The sequence below is a fragment of the Sturnus vulgaris genome, chromosome 12 (genome assembly GCF_052056855.1).
Source record: "Sturnus vulgaris isolate bStuVul1 chromosome 12, bStuVul1.hap1, whole genome shotgun sequence".
Lineage (NCBI taxonomy): Eukaryota > Metazoa > Chordata > Aves > Passeriformes > Sturnidae > Sturnus > Sturnus vulgaris.
The window spans coordinates 528,229-548,344 of record NC_142254.1 but is presented as its reverse complement, the minus strand read 5'-3'; the positions used below and the strand labels follow the sequence as shown (position 1 = coordinate 548,344).

General features: G+C 41.5%; 1 protein-coding gene across 1 annotated transcript in view; it reads left to right on the top strand.

Moving 5' to 3' along the window:
* Positions 1-17,588, top strand: part of CDH11 (cadherin 11) — an 80,155-nt gene extending 62,567 nt beyond the window's left edge. Inside the window, exons 4-13 of the mRNA XM_014887911.2 lie at positions 61-355; positions 1,112-1,231; positions 1,629-1,796; positions 3,963-4,150; positions 5,628-5,881; positions 7,084-7,220; positions 7,419-7,540; positions 8,742-8,859; positions 14,699-14,950; positions 16,280-17,588. Of these exons, the coding sequence (XP_014743397.1) occupies positions 61-355; positions 1,112-1,231; positions 1,629-1,796; positions 3,963-4,150; positions 5,628-5,881; positions 7,084-7,220; positions 7,419-7,540; positions 8,742-8,859; positions 14,699-14,950; positions 16,280-16,776 (2,151 nt within the window). The 3' untranslated portion in view covers positions 16,777-17,588. The remainder of the gene's footprint in view (positions 1-60; positions 356-1,111; positions 1,232-1,628; positions 1,797-3,962; positions 4,151-5,627; positions 5,882-7,083; positions 7,221-7,418; positions 7,541-8,741; positions 8,860-14,698; positions 14,951-16,279) is intronic.
* The last annotated feature ends 2,528 nt before the right edge of the window (positions 17,589-20,116 follow it).

The window sequence follows — 20,116 nt, the reverse complement described above, 5'->3', positions numbered from 1 at the left end:
TAAGTACATCCGGGAAATATGTGGTCCCTTGTTAAGGTGTGTCTGTTTCTCCTTTTGTAGCTTCATTCAGATATTGATTCTGGAGATGGAAACATTAAATACATTCTCTCAGGTGAAGGAGCAGGAATCATTTTTGTTATTGATGACAAATCAGGGAACATCCATGCAACCAAGACACTGGATCGGGAGGAGAGAGCTCAGTACACCCTGACAGCTCAGGCTGTGGACAGGAACACAAACAGACCTTTGGAACCCCCTTCTGAATTCATTGTCAAAGTTCAAGACATAAATGACAACCCGCCCGAGTTTCTCCATGAAAACTACCATGCCAATGTGCCCGAGAGATCAAATGTAGGTGAGTACTCAGAAAGTACCCTTGTGGAAGGTGCTGCACTGTCAGGATACCTCGGCATTATTTCATTGTTATTGTGAAGGATTTGGGGAAGTAGCTTTTACTTCGTGTTCAGTGAGTGATTCACTTGGTGTATTTAATCTGCTGCCCAAATCAAAGCCTGCAAGCTCCTAACTGGGTGACGTTCCTAGAACAGAACTATTTTTCCTTCTAGAAAGGAGCATAAGAGTCCCCTGGAATTTATGGAGTGTGAATCCTCTGGGGTAAACACGAAGACCATTCCTTTGGCAGAGTTTGTAATAAAGCTGGGAAGTTACTGCCTCACCATCTATTCCATTTTCATCTCCTGTTTGAGCTTTTGTCTGTCTCAGAGATTTCTATAGGAATGATTTGTCTGAAACTTATTGAGAAAAAGAAATGTAAGGGAAAACTCTATTGTTTGGCTGTCTAATGACAAAAGCAATGTAAGGCTTAAACTACTGAGGGGAAAAACCATAACGGTGCAGAGTGACTGCTGACTTTTATATCTTCACTGGTTAGAACATTAATCCACAGCACAGCTGGTGACAGATCTTTTTTGATCATATGAGTATATTTTGTCATATAGAAATTGTCAAGTAATTTTGATTTTTATTTATCGAACGTGGAAATAAAAAATTTTAGGAATAGCTCTGTTGTGTGACTGAAAGCATCTCTGCATGGTCCTTCCAGACATGTTTGCCTCTGACTCTCCCTCCTGTGTTTCCTCTCCATTTTTAGGTACATCAGTTATTCAGGTAACAGCTTCAGATGCTGATGACCCTACCTATGGGAACAGTGCCAAACTGGTTTACAGTATCCTTGAAGGTCAGCCCTACTTCTCGGTGGAGGCTCAAACAGGTATTATTAAACAGTTTCTTTGAGTGGCACCTCATGACCAGAATGCATCAAAGTGAGCTGAATGTACTGACTGGGTGCAGCTGCTGCTGTGTCTGAGCAAGTCTTCCTGCTCTGCTGCAGGCTGGTCTGGCATTTGCTGGAGCTTCTACACCAGAAAGTTGCTGCTATTTCTGTGTGTTCTGTGTGCTGTGATGATTGAAAGGCCGTTTTTGTGCTCAGCTGTAATTATCCAGGCCTGTCCTCTGTGTGGAATATTAGGGCTGCTTTCCTCACAGCAATGCTCAGGGGAAGCAGAACGTCCCCCACCACTGCAAATATTGCTGTGCTTGATGCACTGCCAGTGCAGCAGCCAGGTTTTCATTAAACCTGTGTGTGCCACCTTCCTTTGTGCCTGCAGGAATCATAAGAACTGCCCTTCCCAACATGGACAGAGAAGCCAAGGAGGAGTACCACGTGGTGATACAGGCCAAGGACATGGGAGGACACATGGGAGGCCTCTCAGGGACAACCAAAGTGACAATTACACTTACAGATGTCAATGACAACCCACCAAAGTTCCCACAGAGTGAGTACCAATAAAATCCTTCTGCATCTCCTACCAGAACCCATGTTTGTGAACTATCAGACATATCAGAGGCTTGAGGAGGCTGATTGATTATTGCAGCACACATGAATAAAGAAGTCTAAGTCACTCATTTTTTGCTGGTAACATATGGAACTTTAGTGTCTGGATTATTTGCTTTGTGTTGCAAAGTGAGACATTTTTAGGGCCAGGATTAAATTGCAGAAATGCCTGACCCTACATTTCATTGTTGAAGCTACTGGGCCATGCTGTATAACTTATATGAGCAGACAGACATATATATATATATACACACACATATATATGTTCTTCAAGACTCATATTTATCATGCAAAACAAACTAAAATTAGCACAATTACATTTTTCAATTGTTAAAGTATATTAATGGAGGTCAAATACAGCAATATTTTTATACCTGAGCAATTTACTTTTCACATATAAAATTAATCAGGGTTGACATTACCAGACTCAGCCTTCACAGCTGGGTGGAAGTAAATTAATGGACCCACACATCTGTTCTGCAGCTCATCTCTGCGTGAGTTTGGGGTTTTTTGAGTGCTGTGCAGACACCATCTCAGCTCACCGTGTTTCTCCTCCGAGCAGCACTTCTGACCCTGACACATCCTGGCCATGGCCATCCCTCTAACAGCTCTCACAGCTCTTCTTCCAGTGCTGCAGCTCCCTGGCCCCTCATGCAAGACCTCAATGTAAAAATCTCTGTCAGCATTATCTACCCTTCAGAAAGAAAAGGATTAACTCCTAAAAAATCAGGTTTTACATACCTTACAAACAAGCCTTTCACTTCACATCATAACCTGAGATACAAGATACAATATTTTGTTAACTCCGCCAAAGGATGGATTTTTCTCCATGAATTCAAGCCCCTTTGCTGTGTGTTTTTTGCAAGAACATTTTAAATTACCAGAAATGTCCAAAACCAGTTCCTCTACTTAATCATTCACCCACAGGTTAAATCTGAATTGGGAATGCTTTGTAACTCAAAACCAGGGTTTAGCTTTCTGTATAAACAACCAAATGATTGATTTTTTTTTTTTTTTTTTTTTTTAATGTTCAAGCTGTTAATGAGTTATGTGCTTAAATTTTGGATTCTTTGGGACTGGATTTAATGACCTATTTCAATGGCATGTGGCAATTGTCTTTATGGGTAATGAGCCAAGTCCCTGCCTGGTCTGATGTTCCTGAGGGTGCCCATGGAGCAAAAAAGAGCAATTACAAAGGAGAGTAAATTAGATTATTTTATCATCCCTTTTTTTTTCCCTCCTCAATTTATTACCACTGATGATGTGGCAGAAAATGCTGACATAGATTTATATATTTAGGATCAGGTTATGTTATCTGAACTCTGAAGGGGGTTGGGAAGGTTCTGGAATCAATAGTGCCTAAAGGACAAGTGTTGGAGACAGATTTTTCCAGGTACAGTGTTGCTGTCCTCTGGTGTCCCTGAATACCCAGGGAAACACCCTGTGGGATGTTTGGGGATGGTTTTCTTGCTCGAGCTTGCTGTGGGAAAACCACTTTTTGTTTGGCATAAAATCACATACAAATTGGTACATATTCTCTGTGGTGTGAATTTTTAATAATCATTGTTACTCAAAATTCACACTCCAAATTCAATCCACAGAAAGCAACAGATTTATACGTTAGCCAGCACAGCAGACAGGATTTATCCAATTCACTGTATATAATTTATGGCTCTTGAATGAATGGGCAGAAATGAGAAACAGAGGTGAAGGTTTTACCACCACCATGTGAGAGAGAGTTTTCCTTCTGTTTTTGAAATAACATCTCTACTATTGATGGTTACTTTGATGCCACGACATTTTCTGCATTCTGGGTTGTCCTTTTAAGCCCCTCCCTGAGGAGAGGGGTAACAGGGAGGAGGTCATGTCCTATACATTATCCATGTGGGTTAAGGTTTCACTGCTAACTTGCTGCTCAAAGCTCTTTAGAACAGAACAGAACAGAACAGAACAGAACAGAACAGAACAGAACATTCCTTCGGGGGCGTGAAAAAGCCAAAAATCGCTGTGGTTGTTTGGAACTCCCAGGCTGAAAGAGTGAACACACAGGTGGGGAGCAGCCTGCTCACTCGGGGCACGTGCCTGTTCTCCTGTTCCCCCTGCCCAGGTGTGTACCAGATGTCGGTGTCGGAAGCGGCTGTCCCAGGAGAGGAAGTGGGGAGAGTGAAGGCCAAAGATCCTGACATTGGGGAGAATGGCTTGGTGGCTTACAGCATCATCGATGGAGATGGCATGGACATGTTTGAAATCACCACGGATTATGAGACTCAGGAAGGGGTTGTGAAGCTTAAGAAGGTGAGTGATGCCTACTGCTGTGTAGTGTTCTTTGTTGCTGACAGTATATTTGGTAATAATGGATTACCACCTAAGCTAAAATATTAGTAAATGCAAATTTCACTTAATTAATTTCTCAAGGTGTGATTAACTCTTAATATTCCATTTCCCCATTAGCTGAATTGGAATGGAAGAAAATAACCAAGAAGAGTTACATAAATACTGTACAGTGGATTAATTGCACAAACTAAATGAATTCATAATAAAAAGTCACGGTAAAATATGATGCCATCAGCTTCATTGTTAATGAAGTTTTGCCTAGTGCTGATAAGTAGCAGACATTCACTGTTGCTTTATGTTCAGTCTGAAAAGCTTCATGACCTATAGTTTGAATTCTTCAGCTGTGCATTGTCCACAATAGTGTTCTGAAGGAGTCACAGGCTATGGGAAAAGCAGCAGAAGGGATTTCACCCACAGCCCATCAGTGGGAGCTTTGAACGCGTTATCAAATTAATTTTAAATTGCAAATTACAGAACATGAATCTTATTATTATGGAAGCATTATCATTTTGCCCTTTGTATCTTTAAAGCTATTTATCTCTCTTGGAGATAATCAGAAGTCAAAGGAGAAGGCCTGGGCAACTTCTGGTCAGCCCTGCTCTGCCCTTTGGGGCAGTCCCTCAGGAAGGAACCCAGAGATCTCTGCTCAACACTGCCCTGGTTCGATTTCTGTCTCTGTTCTAGAGATGGGAGTGGATTTTTTGTGTGTTTTGAAATGTGGGTGAGCTGTCACTCCACCCAGTCTCTGGTGTTAACATACTTTGTGAGTTGTGGTTGGCACCTGCGTGATCATTTTGAGGTGCAACCCTGCAGCCAGTTCATGCCAATGCAGGCACAGAGGTGCTGTGGCTTTGATCAGGCTCCCAAAAGGATTTGTCCCATGGGGCATTATTCCACCTCCCCTTTGGAAAGTGTTGTGAGTCCTCAGGTTGAAGAGAACTGTAGGAATGAAAGCACTGCAAACCATCTTCATATTTTCCCCACTATCTAAATAATTTAACTTATCTGTGTGCTAGCTCATGGTGTGCACCCAGGAGCACTTCAAACCACATCCATGTGGAATGCCTGCCAACCTGGATAAAGCCAGGCCTCTTGTGGGAGCCCCTTTCCCATCCCTTGCACTTTTGTGCTGCTTGGAGGGCTGCATGGGGGCAAGGTTAATTTTCCCAATACAGATGCTTTCCTCAGTGATACAGCAAGCAAAGAGCAAGACCAGGACTCTGTGGTGATATTTTGAGTGCCTTCCTATGCTGCTCCCTACATAGAATGTAGCTCCTTCCATTTGAGTCTTTATGTTTTTAAATACACACATTTCAGTCCAAGCTTGTTGACAGATGCTCACATTTGTTTGATGTCATTGAACACTAGGGTGCTGCCTGCTGCTCTTACAGCCTGGTTTCCCTGACTCTGGAACACACTGTCTTCTTGTTTCTCACAGACCTTAGATTATGAAACCAAAAAGTCCTACAGCCTGAAGGTGGAGGCAGCCAATGTCCACATTGACCCTAAGTTCATCAGCAACGGGCCCTTCAAGGACACGGTGACAGTGAAAATAGCAGTGGAAGATGCTGATGAGCCACCAGTGTTTTTGAAGCCAAGTTACATTTTTGAAGTACAGGAAAATGCAGCATCTGGTACTGTGGTTGGAAAAGTACATGCCAAAGACCCTGATGCTGCCAATAGTGCTATAAGGTTTGCTGCATTTCCTGTTTCCTTCTGAGCATTAGCTTTTGGAATTGGTAGGTGCATTCTAAAGATAGTGCAACAGATCTACAGACACCCAGAATATTGAAACTTTAACCATCCAGCATTGTTTTTGTGCCTGTGTTCCATAAGCTGCCAGTTTCTCAAAGCCTGTATCATACTATAGCTATGTCTAATTAAAATATACTTAAGGACATCTTTGGTAGACTCTATTCTAAACTAAATTTTCCACAAATATCTCATGCTATTATCACAGCATGTTTTTTTATCAAAATATCAAAGTCTATGATGTAGATTAGGGATTGGACTGGGTAATTTTTAAGTGTTAGTTGTTAAAGACAAGCCCATAGAGATCCCTACTTTCTGCAATTGTGTTGGATTGTCTTGGAATCACAGAATCATGAAATGGTTTGGGCTGGAAGGACGTTAAGGTTCATCCATTCCAACCCTCTGCCATGGCAGGGATACCTCCCACTGTCCCAGGCTGCTCCCAGCCCCAATGTCCAACCTGGCCTTGGGCACTGCCAGGGATCCACAGGGATCCACTGCCAGGGGCAGCCACAGCTGCTTTGGGCACCCTGCCCACCCTCCCAGTAAGGAATTCTTATTTTATAATAGCCTTCTATTAATTCAGTTTTGTTTGTCATGTCCTCAGTGTAACTTAAATTATGAAGACCTCTTTTGTAGGTATACTTAACATTTCAAAGAATTTCAACATGAAGTTATGAGTCAGAGCTGTATAAAGCTGTACAAATGTGCAGAGAGTGGATAATATTTGATATATTGGTATGATCAATTAATACTCTGAGTAAATGAAAGATTGGAAGACTTAAAAGATCACCATGATTAACACGAAATAGAAGAGACAAAATATCTCAGTAGATATTTTTATCATGTTTTATAAGAGAAGAAAATACAGAGTATATTAGGGCTTTGATTTAGAGACTTCAAAGACCAGCAATTTTCACTTATTACAAACATTCTGATGTACTGTTTTTCTAAATGTAGAAACCAACCAGGTGATTTTCCTTTTAAAAGAACACAATCGTCCTTTTGACAATGATATTGAGGGCAACAATAGGTGTACTACCTAAAATTATTTAGAAATAATAATTGTATAGAACAAATCTGGATGCATGAAACTCCTAAGTCCTTCTTGTCTCTAATTACTGAATTTCAATCTTCTTTAGATATTCAATTGATCGACACACGGACCTTGAAAGATACTTTGTTATTAATGCAGAAGATGGCAATATCAAGACAATAAAGACTTTGGACAGGGAAGAAATGGCTTGGCATAATATCTCTGTCTTTGCAGTTGAAGTCCGTGAGTATTTCACTGAGGTGCTCTAGAATCAGTGGTACGAATCCTGTAATCCTGCAATTGTCTCAGTTTGCTAAACTGCAAGAAATCTCAGCAGAAATACCTCAGCATATTTGATCTTTCCTTGGATGCAGCTGGGAATTTGTTTGTTTTGGGGGGTTTTCCTGCTTCTGTCTCACCTCAGTGTTGCCTCTCCCGCAGACAAACAGCACCAGGAGGCCAAAGTCCCTGTTGCAATCAAGGTCGTTGACGTCAATGACAACGCTCCCAAGTTTGCGGCAGCCTACGAAGCCTTCGTGTGTGAGAATGCCCGAAGCAACCAGGTATGGCCTGCCCACCTCCTGTGCCCACCTCTGTGCCCACCTCTGGCCCACCTCTGTGCCCACAAACCTCCTTGCCCACAAACCTCCTGTGCCCAGCACCTCCTATGACCACGTCCTGTGCCCACAAACCTCTTGTGCCCAGCAGCTCCTGTGCCCACCACTGCTCTGTGCCCACCAACTTTCCCTGCCCACCATCTTCCTCTGCCCCACCTTCCTTGTGCCCACCACCTTCCTCTGCCCACCAGCATCCTCTGTCCACTGCTTTGTGCCCACCATCTTCCTGTTCCAACTACCCTCCTGTGCCCACCACCTTCACTGTTCCCAACACCTTCCTTGTTCCCAACACTTCCCTATTCCCACCACTTCCTCCATGCCCACCACCTTCCCTTTTCCCAGCACCTTCCCTGTTCCCACAGCTTTCCTCTGTCCAGCACCTCCCTGTTCCCCCCTCTGCCCTGCACACACGGCTCTTCCCACAGGGCATTAGCCCAGTTTTGTCCTGTTAGTTCCAATAAGAGGGAATAAATGAATATTTGTTTTGAGGCTTTGACCAGAAAGCCTTGAGCACCCAGAAAGGCGCTTTATTTCTGAACTGCTATCAGCAGTTATCCAGTGCTTTGTGCACGGAGTGGGATTGGTGTTGGCTGGGAGTACCCAGCAGCACAGGAGCAGTGGAGCTGGCTGAGGGCAGCTTTCCCAGTTGTGAGACTGGTTTGGATATTATGGAAATACTCACTGTCTTATAGGAAGAATCCCAGCGTGGAGCTTGTAGAGTTTAGCCAACAGATTTATTCCTGGCAGTCTGTGAAGAAGAGGGGTTAGGATCATAGAGAAATACAGCTCTGCACATGGTCTGTGCCTTTGCAGTCAGCATAGCAGTTTAAAAAGGACTTTCTCAGCTGCTGAGTTTTCTGCAGAATTCTATTTAATCTGTTGTGTTACCATGAACACATATTTGTGTGTAAGAATGTTGAAGGTGTGTGCTTTTACAGCTGTAACTCTGGGGTGATTAATGCAATAGTAATTAAAGATTGCCTGTTGTAGTTTGGAGTCAGTTCTATGTTTGTAATTGCATATATTTGTATTTGAGGGAGGTTCTGCTATTTCACAATTCTTATTCAAGGGCTGTCTAAGAATGCTGTCTGTATGTGATGAACCCAGAGAAGGAGCTGTTTGTTTACAGAGTGCTTTTCTTTTACAGCAATTTATTACAATTAGTGCTGATGACAAGGATGACTCGGCCAATGGACCAAGATTTATCTTCAGTTTACCACCTGAAATTATTCATAATCCAAATTTTACACTCAGAGACAACAGAGGTTTGTGTGAAGATTCCCACTCTACCAGATTCCAAAGAAATGACAAAGTAGAACTAATGGCCAGTGTAATGTCATGCAACAGCCTTGTCATTAACTTTAGCAGAGTGTCTTTCTGCAAGATTTAGGGGAGGAAGGCAAAAGCATACAGCTGAGATGCAAGGATGTTCTTGGGAAAGTGGGATGTTTGTTAACTCACTTGAATTTTCTTGAATGCTTATTTTAAATTACATAATAATACCCAACAGGAAGAATCCACTACCATTTTATCTCCCAGGAAAAGGATAAAACCACTGCCAAACACTCAGTAAATGGAATTGGCAGATCTCCTTGATTTAGAGAAACCTAAAATTAGCTGAGACAGCATAAATTATTAGTCTGCTTGTATTTGTTCACCACTCTGCCTGCCAGCTTTTGTAAATTATGGATCACAAGAGACATGGGCTAGATTTCCAATGGAATCAAATCACTGCCTGGTGCAGGAAATGAAATGGGGATTTGTGTAGTGGAACATACCTGGATTGGCTGCTTCAGGATCTGGATATCCTGATCCCTTTGCCAGTTTGGTATTCACGAAATAAAGTAAAGCTTTGCATTCAGATTGATGGCTAGATGTAAGAAATTTGAAAGCAAAACCCTCAGGTCTGGGTGAGTGTCAAAATTCAATTGATCACAACATAATAACATCAGTGACATGAATTTGCCAGAGGCTGAGTGAGCCGGGAGAGGTGGGTAAACTGAAAAAAAGGACAGGTTTGGCCATTATACATATTTATTCAATTTATTTCATTATATTCTGATTCAATGTTCATTTTTTATTTTCTTTCACAGGGCAAAAACTGTTTTAGCTTCTAAGGAATTGGTTTTGATTAGCAAGCTTGAATGTTTGAAGGAAACTTGACTGTTTTCTGAAAAGTAAAACTTGGTTGAACTGGTTTAAATAATGAATCCAAGAGTGCCAGAAGTACAAAAGGCAACACAATCCAGATACATGATTTCAGTAAAAACTGTTCTGTTGAGGCACACTTTATATCTCTCTCCACATCTGAAGGGAGGGTAATTATCATCAGAGTTCCCAAACAAAATCTCTGTTATTCCTGACTGATCAAAGTAATGCTGTTGCTTAGTGCTTGACACTTGTACATACATAAGCAATTCATAAAAGAGTCAGTGCAGGGCATATATTTATTTTCTTTAAAGTAGTAAAACACAAGTTTTGAAAAATTCATGGGTGTATTTTTAGGGAGGAGTAAATAAGCATGTATTCTTTGCTTGAGACCCAGAGGCCAGATTTCGCTAAAAATTCATTTTATTGTCACCACATCAAACTGAAAATATATGAGATTTTATAATCTAGCAGAGGAAGCATAGGTCAGAGATATTCTCATGGATATTATAGTTCCTGACTCCAGCCAATCCCACCTTCCTTCATTTCCATATGCAGCAAATTCATTACTGACAAAATTAACCCAGATAAAATGCATTCTAATCAAAATTATGACTGTTCCTACCTGACAATACTGCAAAAGGTTATTTAAAGAAGACAGTATTAAGGGATTACATATAAACATATAAAGTTGGTTTTGGGAAATGAATAGTTTGAGGAAATTCATCCATTTCCATCCTTTCTTTCCCTCGTTTTGTTCAATCCTCAGTGCAATGATGTTGTTAATTTACATATTTCTTGTGGGTTTTTAAAGTAAATTATACTAGAGCAAAGTAAAAAACTTAAAATTCTGTGTACACCCATACAAAAAACTTCTTAGGGAGAGTGTGTTACCATTCTCAAGTCAAATAATGTTCATGGTCATTCAAAGTTGGTTTGTGGTTTTTTTTCAGTTGTAAGTCTGAGTATTCTATAAGCCATGCCACAGCTTTCAGAGGGAATTGCTACTTTCAGAGAAAAATGGCTTTATTAACTGTGGAGAACAGTTAATGAAAACTCCAGTGTTTGGGCCTATTACAGAACTTTAAAGTGAATACAGTCCCATAATTATCATTTAATAGAGTTTCTTTTTACCAGCTCCTGAAAGTAATCACATATTGCAGTAATCCAAAAAAGCATAATCATGTTCTACATCCTATTAATAGCCCACTGTGTTACCAAGTCTTCAGCTGAGCCCATCTCCCATAGAAAACATGAGATAATGGCTTAGCCCACGCTGGGATAAAACACAGAATTACTTTTGCACTGTTTCTTTATGTTATAGCTCATAAACAAACAGCAGTGCCTGCCTGGGCTCTGCTCAATTCTGCTCCCACTGAAGTCAGGCCTTCAAAAGAGGAGCAGAGGTTCATGACACTTCACAGCAGAGAGGCAGATTTTGAGTAAATGGATTTCCTGCTTTTAACCCTGCTGGCTCCTGTGCTGAGATGCCCTTTCCTTGGGCTCCTTCAGCCTGGCATTGCTGGAAGTGTTGCAGTCCCAAATTCACAAGATAGAGCCTGAAATTAAACTTGTGAGCCCCCAAAAATCTGTGCCTGAAATCCGCTTTTTAACCTCAAACACTTGCTTCACAAAGCAAAGTCTTTTTTTCAAAAAGACTATTTTGAAACACACAATCAATCAAATCACAGGACTTTGCCATGGATTATCCACAGCTGTTGCCACTTCTGGCAAGGTAAGGATTTTAGACAGCTGGACCCCTAAAATTGTTTCATTTTCTGGCTTAATCAACACTCACACCTGATATAGGTGATAAAGTTCACACTGCAGTCAACTGCTGTAATCTGGAATCTTCCTTATACAATCCATGTGTTAACAAGTCTCCAAAAACTAAGCTACATTTGCCTATGCACACAGGAAAAATTGGAAATCATCAATAAGATCACCAGAGAAAAAGACAAAATCAAAGGTCAGGGAGATCAGTATAAGGATCACCAAAAAATAATGCAATTTTAGCTTCTAATTGTGAAGATTTCATGGAGAACACAGGGAATCTTCATTTGCAACACCTTTGGATATCAGATAGCCACGGCAATAATAGCTGGAAAAATGTGAAATTTTGGGGATGGCCTTGAGATGACTGTTCTTTTCCTTCTTGTGTTAACCCCCATTGTGTTCATTAGGACTGACAGTCAAGTAGTTCCCATATGTGTTAAGTAATAGTTTTAAGCTGGTATTGACATTTAACTTCTGTTGGCTTAAAAAATGCCATTTCATCAGGATTATATGTCTACTCCTGGGCCTTGAAAATAATAAAAAAGCACGGATGAGAATATTAGCTAGGATTATATGTTATCTTTTAGCTAGGTAAGATAGGGTTTTTTTTCTCTTACAGATATTATGTTTCTTCTAAATGTGAGAAGTGAACATAAATAGGAAAAGTTTAAAAAAATGGCCTTTTAGGATTGATGTATTGTAGTCCTTTTTAAACTTTAGCCAGGCATGCTGATTGGATTTTTCTTTATAAAAATTCACGTTAAACTAAAAATCACTTCCCATTAAAACAGATAAATCAGCCATTGGATCAAAATCAACTTTGTTTAATTTAAGTGACTGCAGTGGACCAAGCCAGTCTGTATAATAGCTGAATAATTTGCCAACCTTTTCTTATTTCTAACTAGGAGTATTATTTCAGCTGACAAAAGGCAAGAAAAATAAAATACATGATAAAATTGCATAGCCAAAGACTAAATGTACTAATATATGGTACTGTCATTCCTTACACAGTGCCTTTGCAGCCTCGAGGCAGCTGAAGCTCAGCCCCCTGTTAATGTTCATATTTTTTGCCACAAGAATAATCTGTTGTGATTTTTCATTTAATGGAACAGATCTTGGTTCTCCCATTGAGGAAATGAATTATTAAGTGCATTTTAGAGGATTCTGTGGAATAGTTTTATTCTGAATCAATATATTAGTTCAAATTAGCTGCTAAGTTAATAGATATTAGATGTTGTATTCCTATTTGTACCAAATTGTTACGAGCTCATTAATTAAAGTCCTAAAGTAAGGCTCCTATCACGCAGACATTGATATCATCAAGGTCCTATGAAAAATTATGCCTCAAAGTTTAGGTGGTGCAGGTGAACATTCAGGAACTTAGGAGGACTCTGAGGGAGACAAAGGGCACCTGCAAAAGCCAGAGTAATAAACAATCAGATCGTTATCAGTGTCTCTGTCCTTAGCAAATGTGACATTGTGCAAAGGAGAAGTTAACACGCTGCTTTCTACCCAGTTGTTCTTTTTGTGAGACTCAACACCAAAAAGCAACAGTTGTGTCATGCCCAGGTGGGCGCTCAGGGCACCAGGTGTGTGGGCTGGCAGGACATGGGGGATGCATTCATTTGCTGTGTAACAAACAGCTCCTACCTGAAATATCATCCTTTCTGGTGAAGTTCCTGGGAGAGTCAAGCAGTGCAAACATCCTCCTCATCCCATAGATTGACCAAATCTGGGGGCAGTTTCAGACCCTGTCCAACATCAGGGGCACTGCCCGCAAGGGTGGTTAATGCAAGGCAAGAATGCTTCTCTTTGAGTGTAATTTATTCACAGATTTCCATGGAAATCACAGTGATTAGATCATTAGGAGAGGTTTTATGGTTTACATTATTAAATTCTGGGATTTATGCTGACTCTTCAACAGGAAAATGATTAATCTGCAGAAGCCTGAGGCAGCAGTAAAGTGGGTACCTTCGGAGGTGAACAGCCCTCCCTTGGCAGATAAAAGAACTGCCCTTTTTTCCCCCGTTTTCTGTTATATAGAGAAAAATAAAGAACATGGCAAGCCAGGAAAGGTTGTGTGGAATAAATCTTCAATATAAACTGGCTTTTGAAGGTCTGAAAACCACGGATATGATTGCTTCATTTTATTTACTTTGGGATGTTTACAACTGCTATAAACTTTGGTTCAGGCTGAGCTGAGAGAGGGAGGAGGGGCACAACAAGGGAGCCCTGTTGGTGTTCCCTTGGGAGCGGGAAGCACAGGTTGCCTCAGCCCAGGGTGTCATCTCACCCTGTCCCCTTTTAAGGCTTTAGCCACAGGAAGTGTGCAGGACCATCCAAAATGTCTTGTGCTGAGATGGCAGATCATTTTCTGTCCCCTGCACCGTGGCAGGTCACTTCTCATGAGGACAATGGCAATAGAGTTCTGCAAATACTAACAGGAGTTGGGCTCATGGATCCCTGGGGGGCCCTTCCAGCTCAGGGCATTTTTGATTCTGTGATTCAACTCTTCCTCACATCTATGTAATTTAAAACGTGCCCAGACATACTGTGCCTGTATGATCAAGCTCTCTGAATTCTGCCTTTGGAAATTTGGGTGAAAACCAGATTCTGCTACCTTCAGTGTTTCTTCCTAAAACAACAAGGCTCAAATTTACTCATACACAGCAAATACTGGCTTTTGTTTTGGTGAGAATCTCATTATCAGAGTCCATTTGAGGACAAGATCTCTGTCTGCCATGCTTTTAGATGTGACTCCAAGAACACATAAAGGAGATACAGGTTTTACCTCTCCATTGAAAGCTTTAATTCTGGAGAGACACTAAAACCAGCTCAGACAGCAATAAGAAGGTCCAGCCATTTGGGTAGTTGAAAAAATACTGTGACTTTCTCAGAAAGTTACGGGTACTAAAAGGTGCTATCAGATAGAGATTATCTGTGTTGCTTGTGTTAATTAAAAAATTAAAATTGAGTATGGTGCTGTATGAATTAAATACAATCCTGTAATTGCTCTTGGGTCGTTAGAAAGGTGACACTCTCTACTGGTTTATTGTAGAAATAACGCTAAAGTCCCTGAAAATTGAGAGCCATTGCAGCAAGATAATTTCCTTTTCACTATTGGCTAGGAGGACGACTCTGTGGAAGAATGACCGATGATTCTCTCTCTTCTTCAACCAGATAACACAGCGAGCGTGCTGGTGCGGCGGGAAGGGTTCAGCCGCCAGAAGCAGGATCTGTACCTCCTTCCCATCGTGATCAGCGACGGCGGTGTGCCCCCGCTGAGCAGCACCAACACGCTGACCATCCGCGTGTGCGGCTGCGACGGCGGCGGCGCCCTGCTTTCTTGCAACGCCGAGGCCTACGTCCTCAATGCGGGGCTCAGCACCGGCGCGCTCATCGCCATCCTGGCCTGCATCATCATTCTCCTAGGTGAACAATGGTCTTTCCTTGCTGCTCCTCTGGGCTTGAGTTAAAAAAGGAATCCTGCCCTCAGCTCCAAGATGGAGAAATGAATCTTAAGTTTTTAGATTTTATTCTTATAGGGAGTGCAGATCTGCCTGGCTGTGAGAGGCTTTGGGCTGAGCTCAGGGTGGCCTTGCAGGGCCTGAAGGAGCTGCAGGAAAGATGGAGAGAGACAATTGGCAAGGGCTGGAGGGACAGCACACAGGGAATGGCTGCCAGTGCCAGAGGGCAGGGCTGGATGGGATATTGGGCAGGAATTGTTCCCTGGCAGGGTGGGCAGGCCCTGGCACAGGGTGCCCAGAGCAGCTGTGGCTGCCCCTGGATCCCTGGCAGTGCCCAAGGCCAGGTTGGACATTGGGGCTTGGAGCAGCCTGGGACAGTGGGAGGTGCCTGTGCCATGGCAGGGGGTGAAAAGAGATGAGCTTTATGGTCTCTTCCATCCCAAACCATTCTGGGCTTCTGTGATATCTTCAATAGCAAGCACCAGTGAATTTGTGCAGATGTGCTCGCAGAATGTCCTTCTGCGGCCTAATGCCAGCTAATCAGGGACACTGCTTAAAGGGGGTCATGACATACAAGTCTAAGTTTTGTGATCTTTCCTGGATGGCAAGTTTCTTATTGAGGTCAGCCAGGATTAATGGCCCCTGCCAGCTATTTCCCTCAAACCCATCTTGTGTTGGAGACAGATGAGTGGCTTCTCATCTCAGTGAAAGATCTGCTTTTAAGAAAGTGCTACAAAGTGTTTCCTGATGGTTAGAAAAAAAAATTATACAATATTTTCTAATTTCCCTATAGCATTTTATAGTGTTTCTTTTCTCATGTTCTTTATAGAAATTTGAAGTGAGAATGCAGAAACAAATACATCTTTGGAGGTGTTGCTTAAAAAATTCCATTTTAATGGAAATGACATTTGGGATTAGAGTTAAGCTTTGGGCATACGGAAGAAGATAAAGATTCATCTTTGTTTTGTTGCAGATATTCATGTGCTTGGGCTGCTCAAAGGCAGTGTCACAGTGTTCTTGCAGCACTGGGGGCCCCACAAACACTTCCCTTGAATTAGTGTTGCAGTAATGAGCAATTAGTAAGAGCAGTGGCATGCAGCCCAGACAGAAAGCCTCAGATCAGTGTGTTCAGTTCTGTGTACAAACATCACTGTTTTTACCTAGCAAGAAGCACTGAAAATGCAGAAGTTTGCAACAGTCCAGCAGAAGAGGCGAGGGCTCAGGGATGCAGTAATTGCTTACAAGGGGGCTGCTGTTCGGCAGTGCAGTCTAACCCCTGTTTTGTTTTCCGCAGTCATTGTGGTGCTGTTTGTCACCCTGAAGCGGCAGAAGAAAGAGCCCCTGATCGTGTTTGAGGAGGAAGACGTGCGGGAGAACATCATCACGTACGATGACGAGGGCGGGGGCGAGGAGGACACGGAGGCGTTCGACATCGCCACGCTGCAGAACCCCGACGGCATCAACGGCTTCATGCCCCGCAAGGACATCAAGCCCGAGTACCAGTACCTGCCCAGGCCCGGCCTAAGGCCGGCGCCCAACAGCGTGGACGTAGATGATTTCATCAACACCAGGATACAGGAGGCTGACAACGACCCCACGGCCCCTCCCTATGACTCCATCCAGATCTATGGCTACGAGGGCAGGGGCTCCGTGGCCGGGTCCCTCAGCTCCTTGGAGTCAGCGACAACAGATTCTGACTTGGACTACGACTATCTACAAAATTGGGGACCTCGATTTAAGAAACTTGCAGACTTGTATGGCTCCAAAGACACTTTCGATGATGATTCTTAACAATAAAGTTTAAGATTTGGCCTTAAGAACTGTGTCCGAAGTTCTGAAGAATCCAGAGGAAATGTTAAGCAGGTATTTTTTTAAAAATCAAGAAAAATCTCATTTAAACATTTAAGTTTGACAGAGAGGATTCCTTTGATAAAAAAGGACATGAAAGTGGTAAATACTGTGAAGTACCTTTTCCTACAAAAGGCAAATCTGGAAGTTGGCTGCCAGCTTCACTAAAGGAAAAAACCCACTTAAGAAATGCAAAATATTTAAATGAAGGAAAATGCTAAAAGCGAATCTACAAATAAGGGAAATCTTTTATGTGTTACGAACATCTAAATCTTTTATGTCAAAGAAGCTTCCAAAATTAGAAAAGATAACAGTTCTGAGCTGTAATTTCGCCTTAAACTATGGACACTCTATATGGTAGTGCATTTTTAAACTTGAAATATATAATATTCAGCCAGCTTAAACCCATATGATGTATGTACAGTACAATGTACAATTATTATGTCTCTTGAGCATCAAACTTGTTACTGCTGATTCTTGTAAATCTTTTTGCTTATTCTTTCATCTTGAACTAATACGTGCCAGATATAAAAACTGTCTTGTTGCGGTGGGAGGCGCCCGATTTCTATGTCATTTTTAATGTATCTATTTGTACAATTTTAAAATTCTTATTTTAGTATACATACAAATATCAGTATTCTGACATGTAAGAAATGTTACAGCATCACACTTATATTTTATGAACATTGTACTGTTGCTTTAATATGTGCTTCAATATAAGAAGCAGACTTTGAAATAAACTGATTCTTTTTTAATTCTTGTTCTGGTTATTAAGCATATAAGGAAAAAAAACATAGTGTTTCTAATGTCCCATTTATAGTTCTGACTAATTTACTACAATTGTGACCTTTTAATAGCCTTATTTATTATGTGTTTGTAGTTGGTTTGTTGCCTTGTTAAGTGATTATTTAAAAATCAAGTACATTTTACAAATGCTTTTTAGATTGAAACAAATGTAACGTCTGGTGAACATTTTGTACCCTATCTACAGCGTGTGGCTGCTCCCAGAACACAGTAAGAATCATCATATAGTCCTACTGTGTCTCCTGGATTAAATTAAGTGTAATACTTTTCAATATTTCCCTCGTAATATGCATTTATCTTGTATCTTAGAGATTCCCGAGGTTTCCGGAGTGACTTTGTGAGTGGGCGGAGTGCTCTGTACTTACACTGTACTCCAGCCTTGTGAGTTTCCGTATCTGGGCTGAGCTTCTGCGGGTTCTAGGGACTGAAATCTGACCCAGTTTAGCTATGACTTCCCTAAGGACTGTTCTACCTGACAATTACCTTACCTGAGTAGTAATTAAGATTCCAGCACTTAACTCCTATTTTTCTTTTATTCTTCTTCTTTTTTTTTTTTTTTTGTTTGTTTTTTTTTGTTTGTTTGGTTGGTTGGTTGGTTGGTTTTTGGTTTTTTGTTTTTTTCCTGATTTGTTGTAGAATAGCATCGTCCGTGGATAGGGAGACATTTTAATTTGTGATGACAAAATACAGAGTGCTTTCAGAGTTGTTATTTTAATGCATGATTTTACTCCAAAAAGGGATCTATACTTTTTTATAACTTTTTTTTTTAAAATATCATTTCAGAAGGAGCAAGGGATTGGGATATGTTCTGCACATCAACATTTTTTCATCTGTGTACAGCTGTACCTTTGCTGAATTTAATATAGTTGCCTGTATAGGGTCAGAGATCAGCAGCTGCAATATGGGAAGAGCCAATAAGTAGAAATTATCTACATTTTCTTACATTAGTTTTACAGACCCTGTCCTTCATCTGCAGTCAGGTACCAAACTGCTTGATCTGAGAGGAAATCTGATTTGTTGGTGTGTTACTTTTCTGAACACCCCCCATATATGTAGTTAGATTAAAATTTAACTCCTTAAAATGACGACTGATGTTTCAGCTCTTTATCCATAACATATTCACTTGTCCCATTATATCCCTATGTTTCATAATGCAGAGTTTGCTAAATCAGCAGGTTTGCTCTACAATGTTTATTGTAAAATTTCACTTTATTATAGCTGTATGCATTCTATATAATTCTATAGTTTATTATTAACTTGGTTCAAATTTCTTTGGTTGTTGATTTTTCTCTGTTTATAATCCAAAGAATATTTTGCTAGATTTGCACATTTCTCCATTATAAATTTAAATAAACATTTAAAAAAAAAGAAAAATAAAATAAATGAGTATCACTTTACAAATTAACAAATTGAAATAAAGTTAAAAAAAGGTAATTTGTAGGACTCCATCCTCATTGATGCTATCTGGATTTATTTCACTTTTGAGCAAGTTTTAGAATTAATAACTGCATTTTCTACATTTTTATGTTTAATTTTTAAGAAGGACATTGTCAACTACATTTTTTAATAGTTTCAAATGCTTTGAGTTTTAGTCTCTCTTGTTTGTAGCACTCTCGTAGATGCTTGGAAATAAATTTTCTTTCCCTGCTGGTTTTGTCCTTTATCATTTGATTATTTTTCCCTTCCCAGTGAAGATGCAATTATGGTAGTGCTTTTTAAAGTCAGTCTTGCAAATCTCAGCCGAGGGCAGCCCTGAAATGCTGGGAATTTTTTTATCCTCTGGACCGTGGGCAGCACTTGGACGAGCACCCAACAGGACATTGTTTTACACTGAGCTTCACCGCGGTGCTCACGGGAGCCTCGGCTCTTTAATCTGAGCTTGGTAAAACCCGGCCCAGCACGGTGCCTCTGGGTTAGTCCCTGCACACCTGAGAAGGCTGTGGGCCGTCGGTTGTTGCAGCATTCCCACAGATCTGAGCCACCTGGGAAGGGATTCACCCGCTCCAGTTGCTTTAGTGCAGTGGCTCTGCCTTCCCCAAGGATGGAGCCTCACATCGTGGAAGACAACAGAAAGGTTAATCACAACCTCGGTGGGTCTGGAGAAAACCCTAACCATGAGGAGGATCACCACAGCTCAGCCAGGTAAGGCGGGGGATGGTGGCAAGTGCAGATGGTGCTTTGGGCAGTTTTCCCTCTTGCAAGTCCTGTCTGAGGATCACTTGAGGAGCTACAACAACTCCCCTCCAAACACCATCAGTGCCAGACAGCCCGGCCTTTCCAGAGGGGCTTTGTGAGCCGAGCACATCCTGACTCCAGCTGGCAGAACTGCTCAGCTCCCGGTCTAGCTGGGGACGGCCGAGGTGCCGCTCCCTCCCGTGTTCTGCAGTGCCTTGAACACCTGGCAAGAAGCAATGAGGGAAACAAGTGCAGAGCTGCTTGCTAAGGGAGCTCTCCCAAATTGCACTGATAGGGAAGGGGA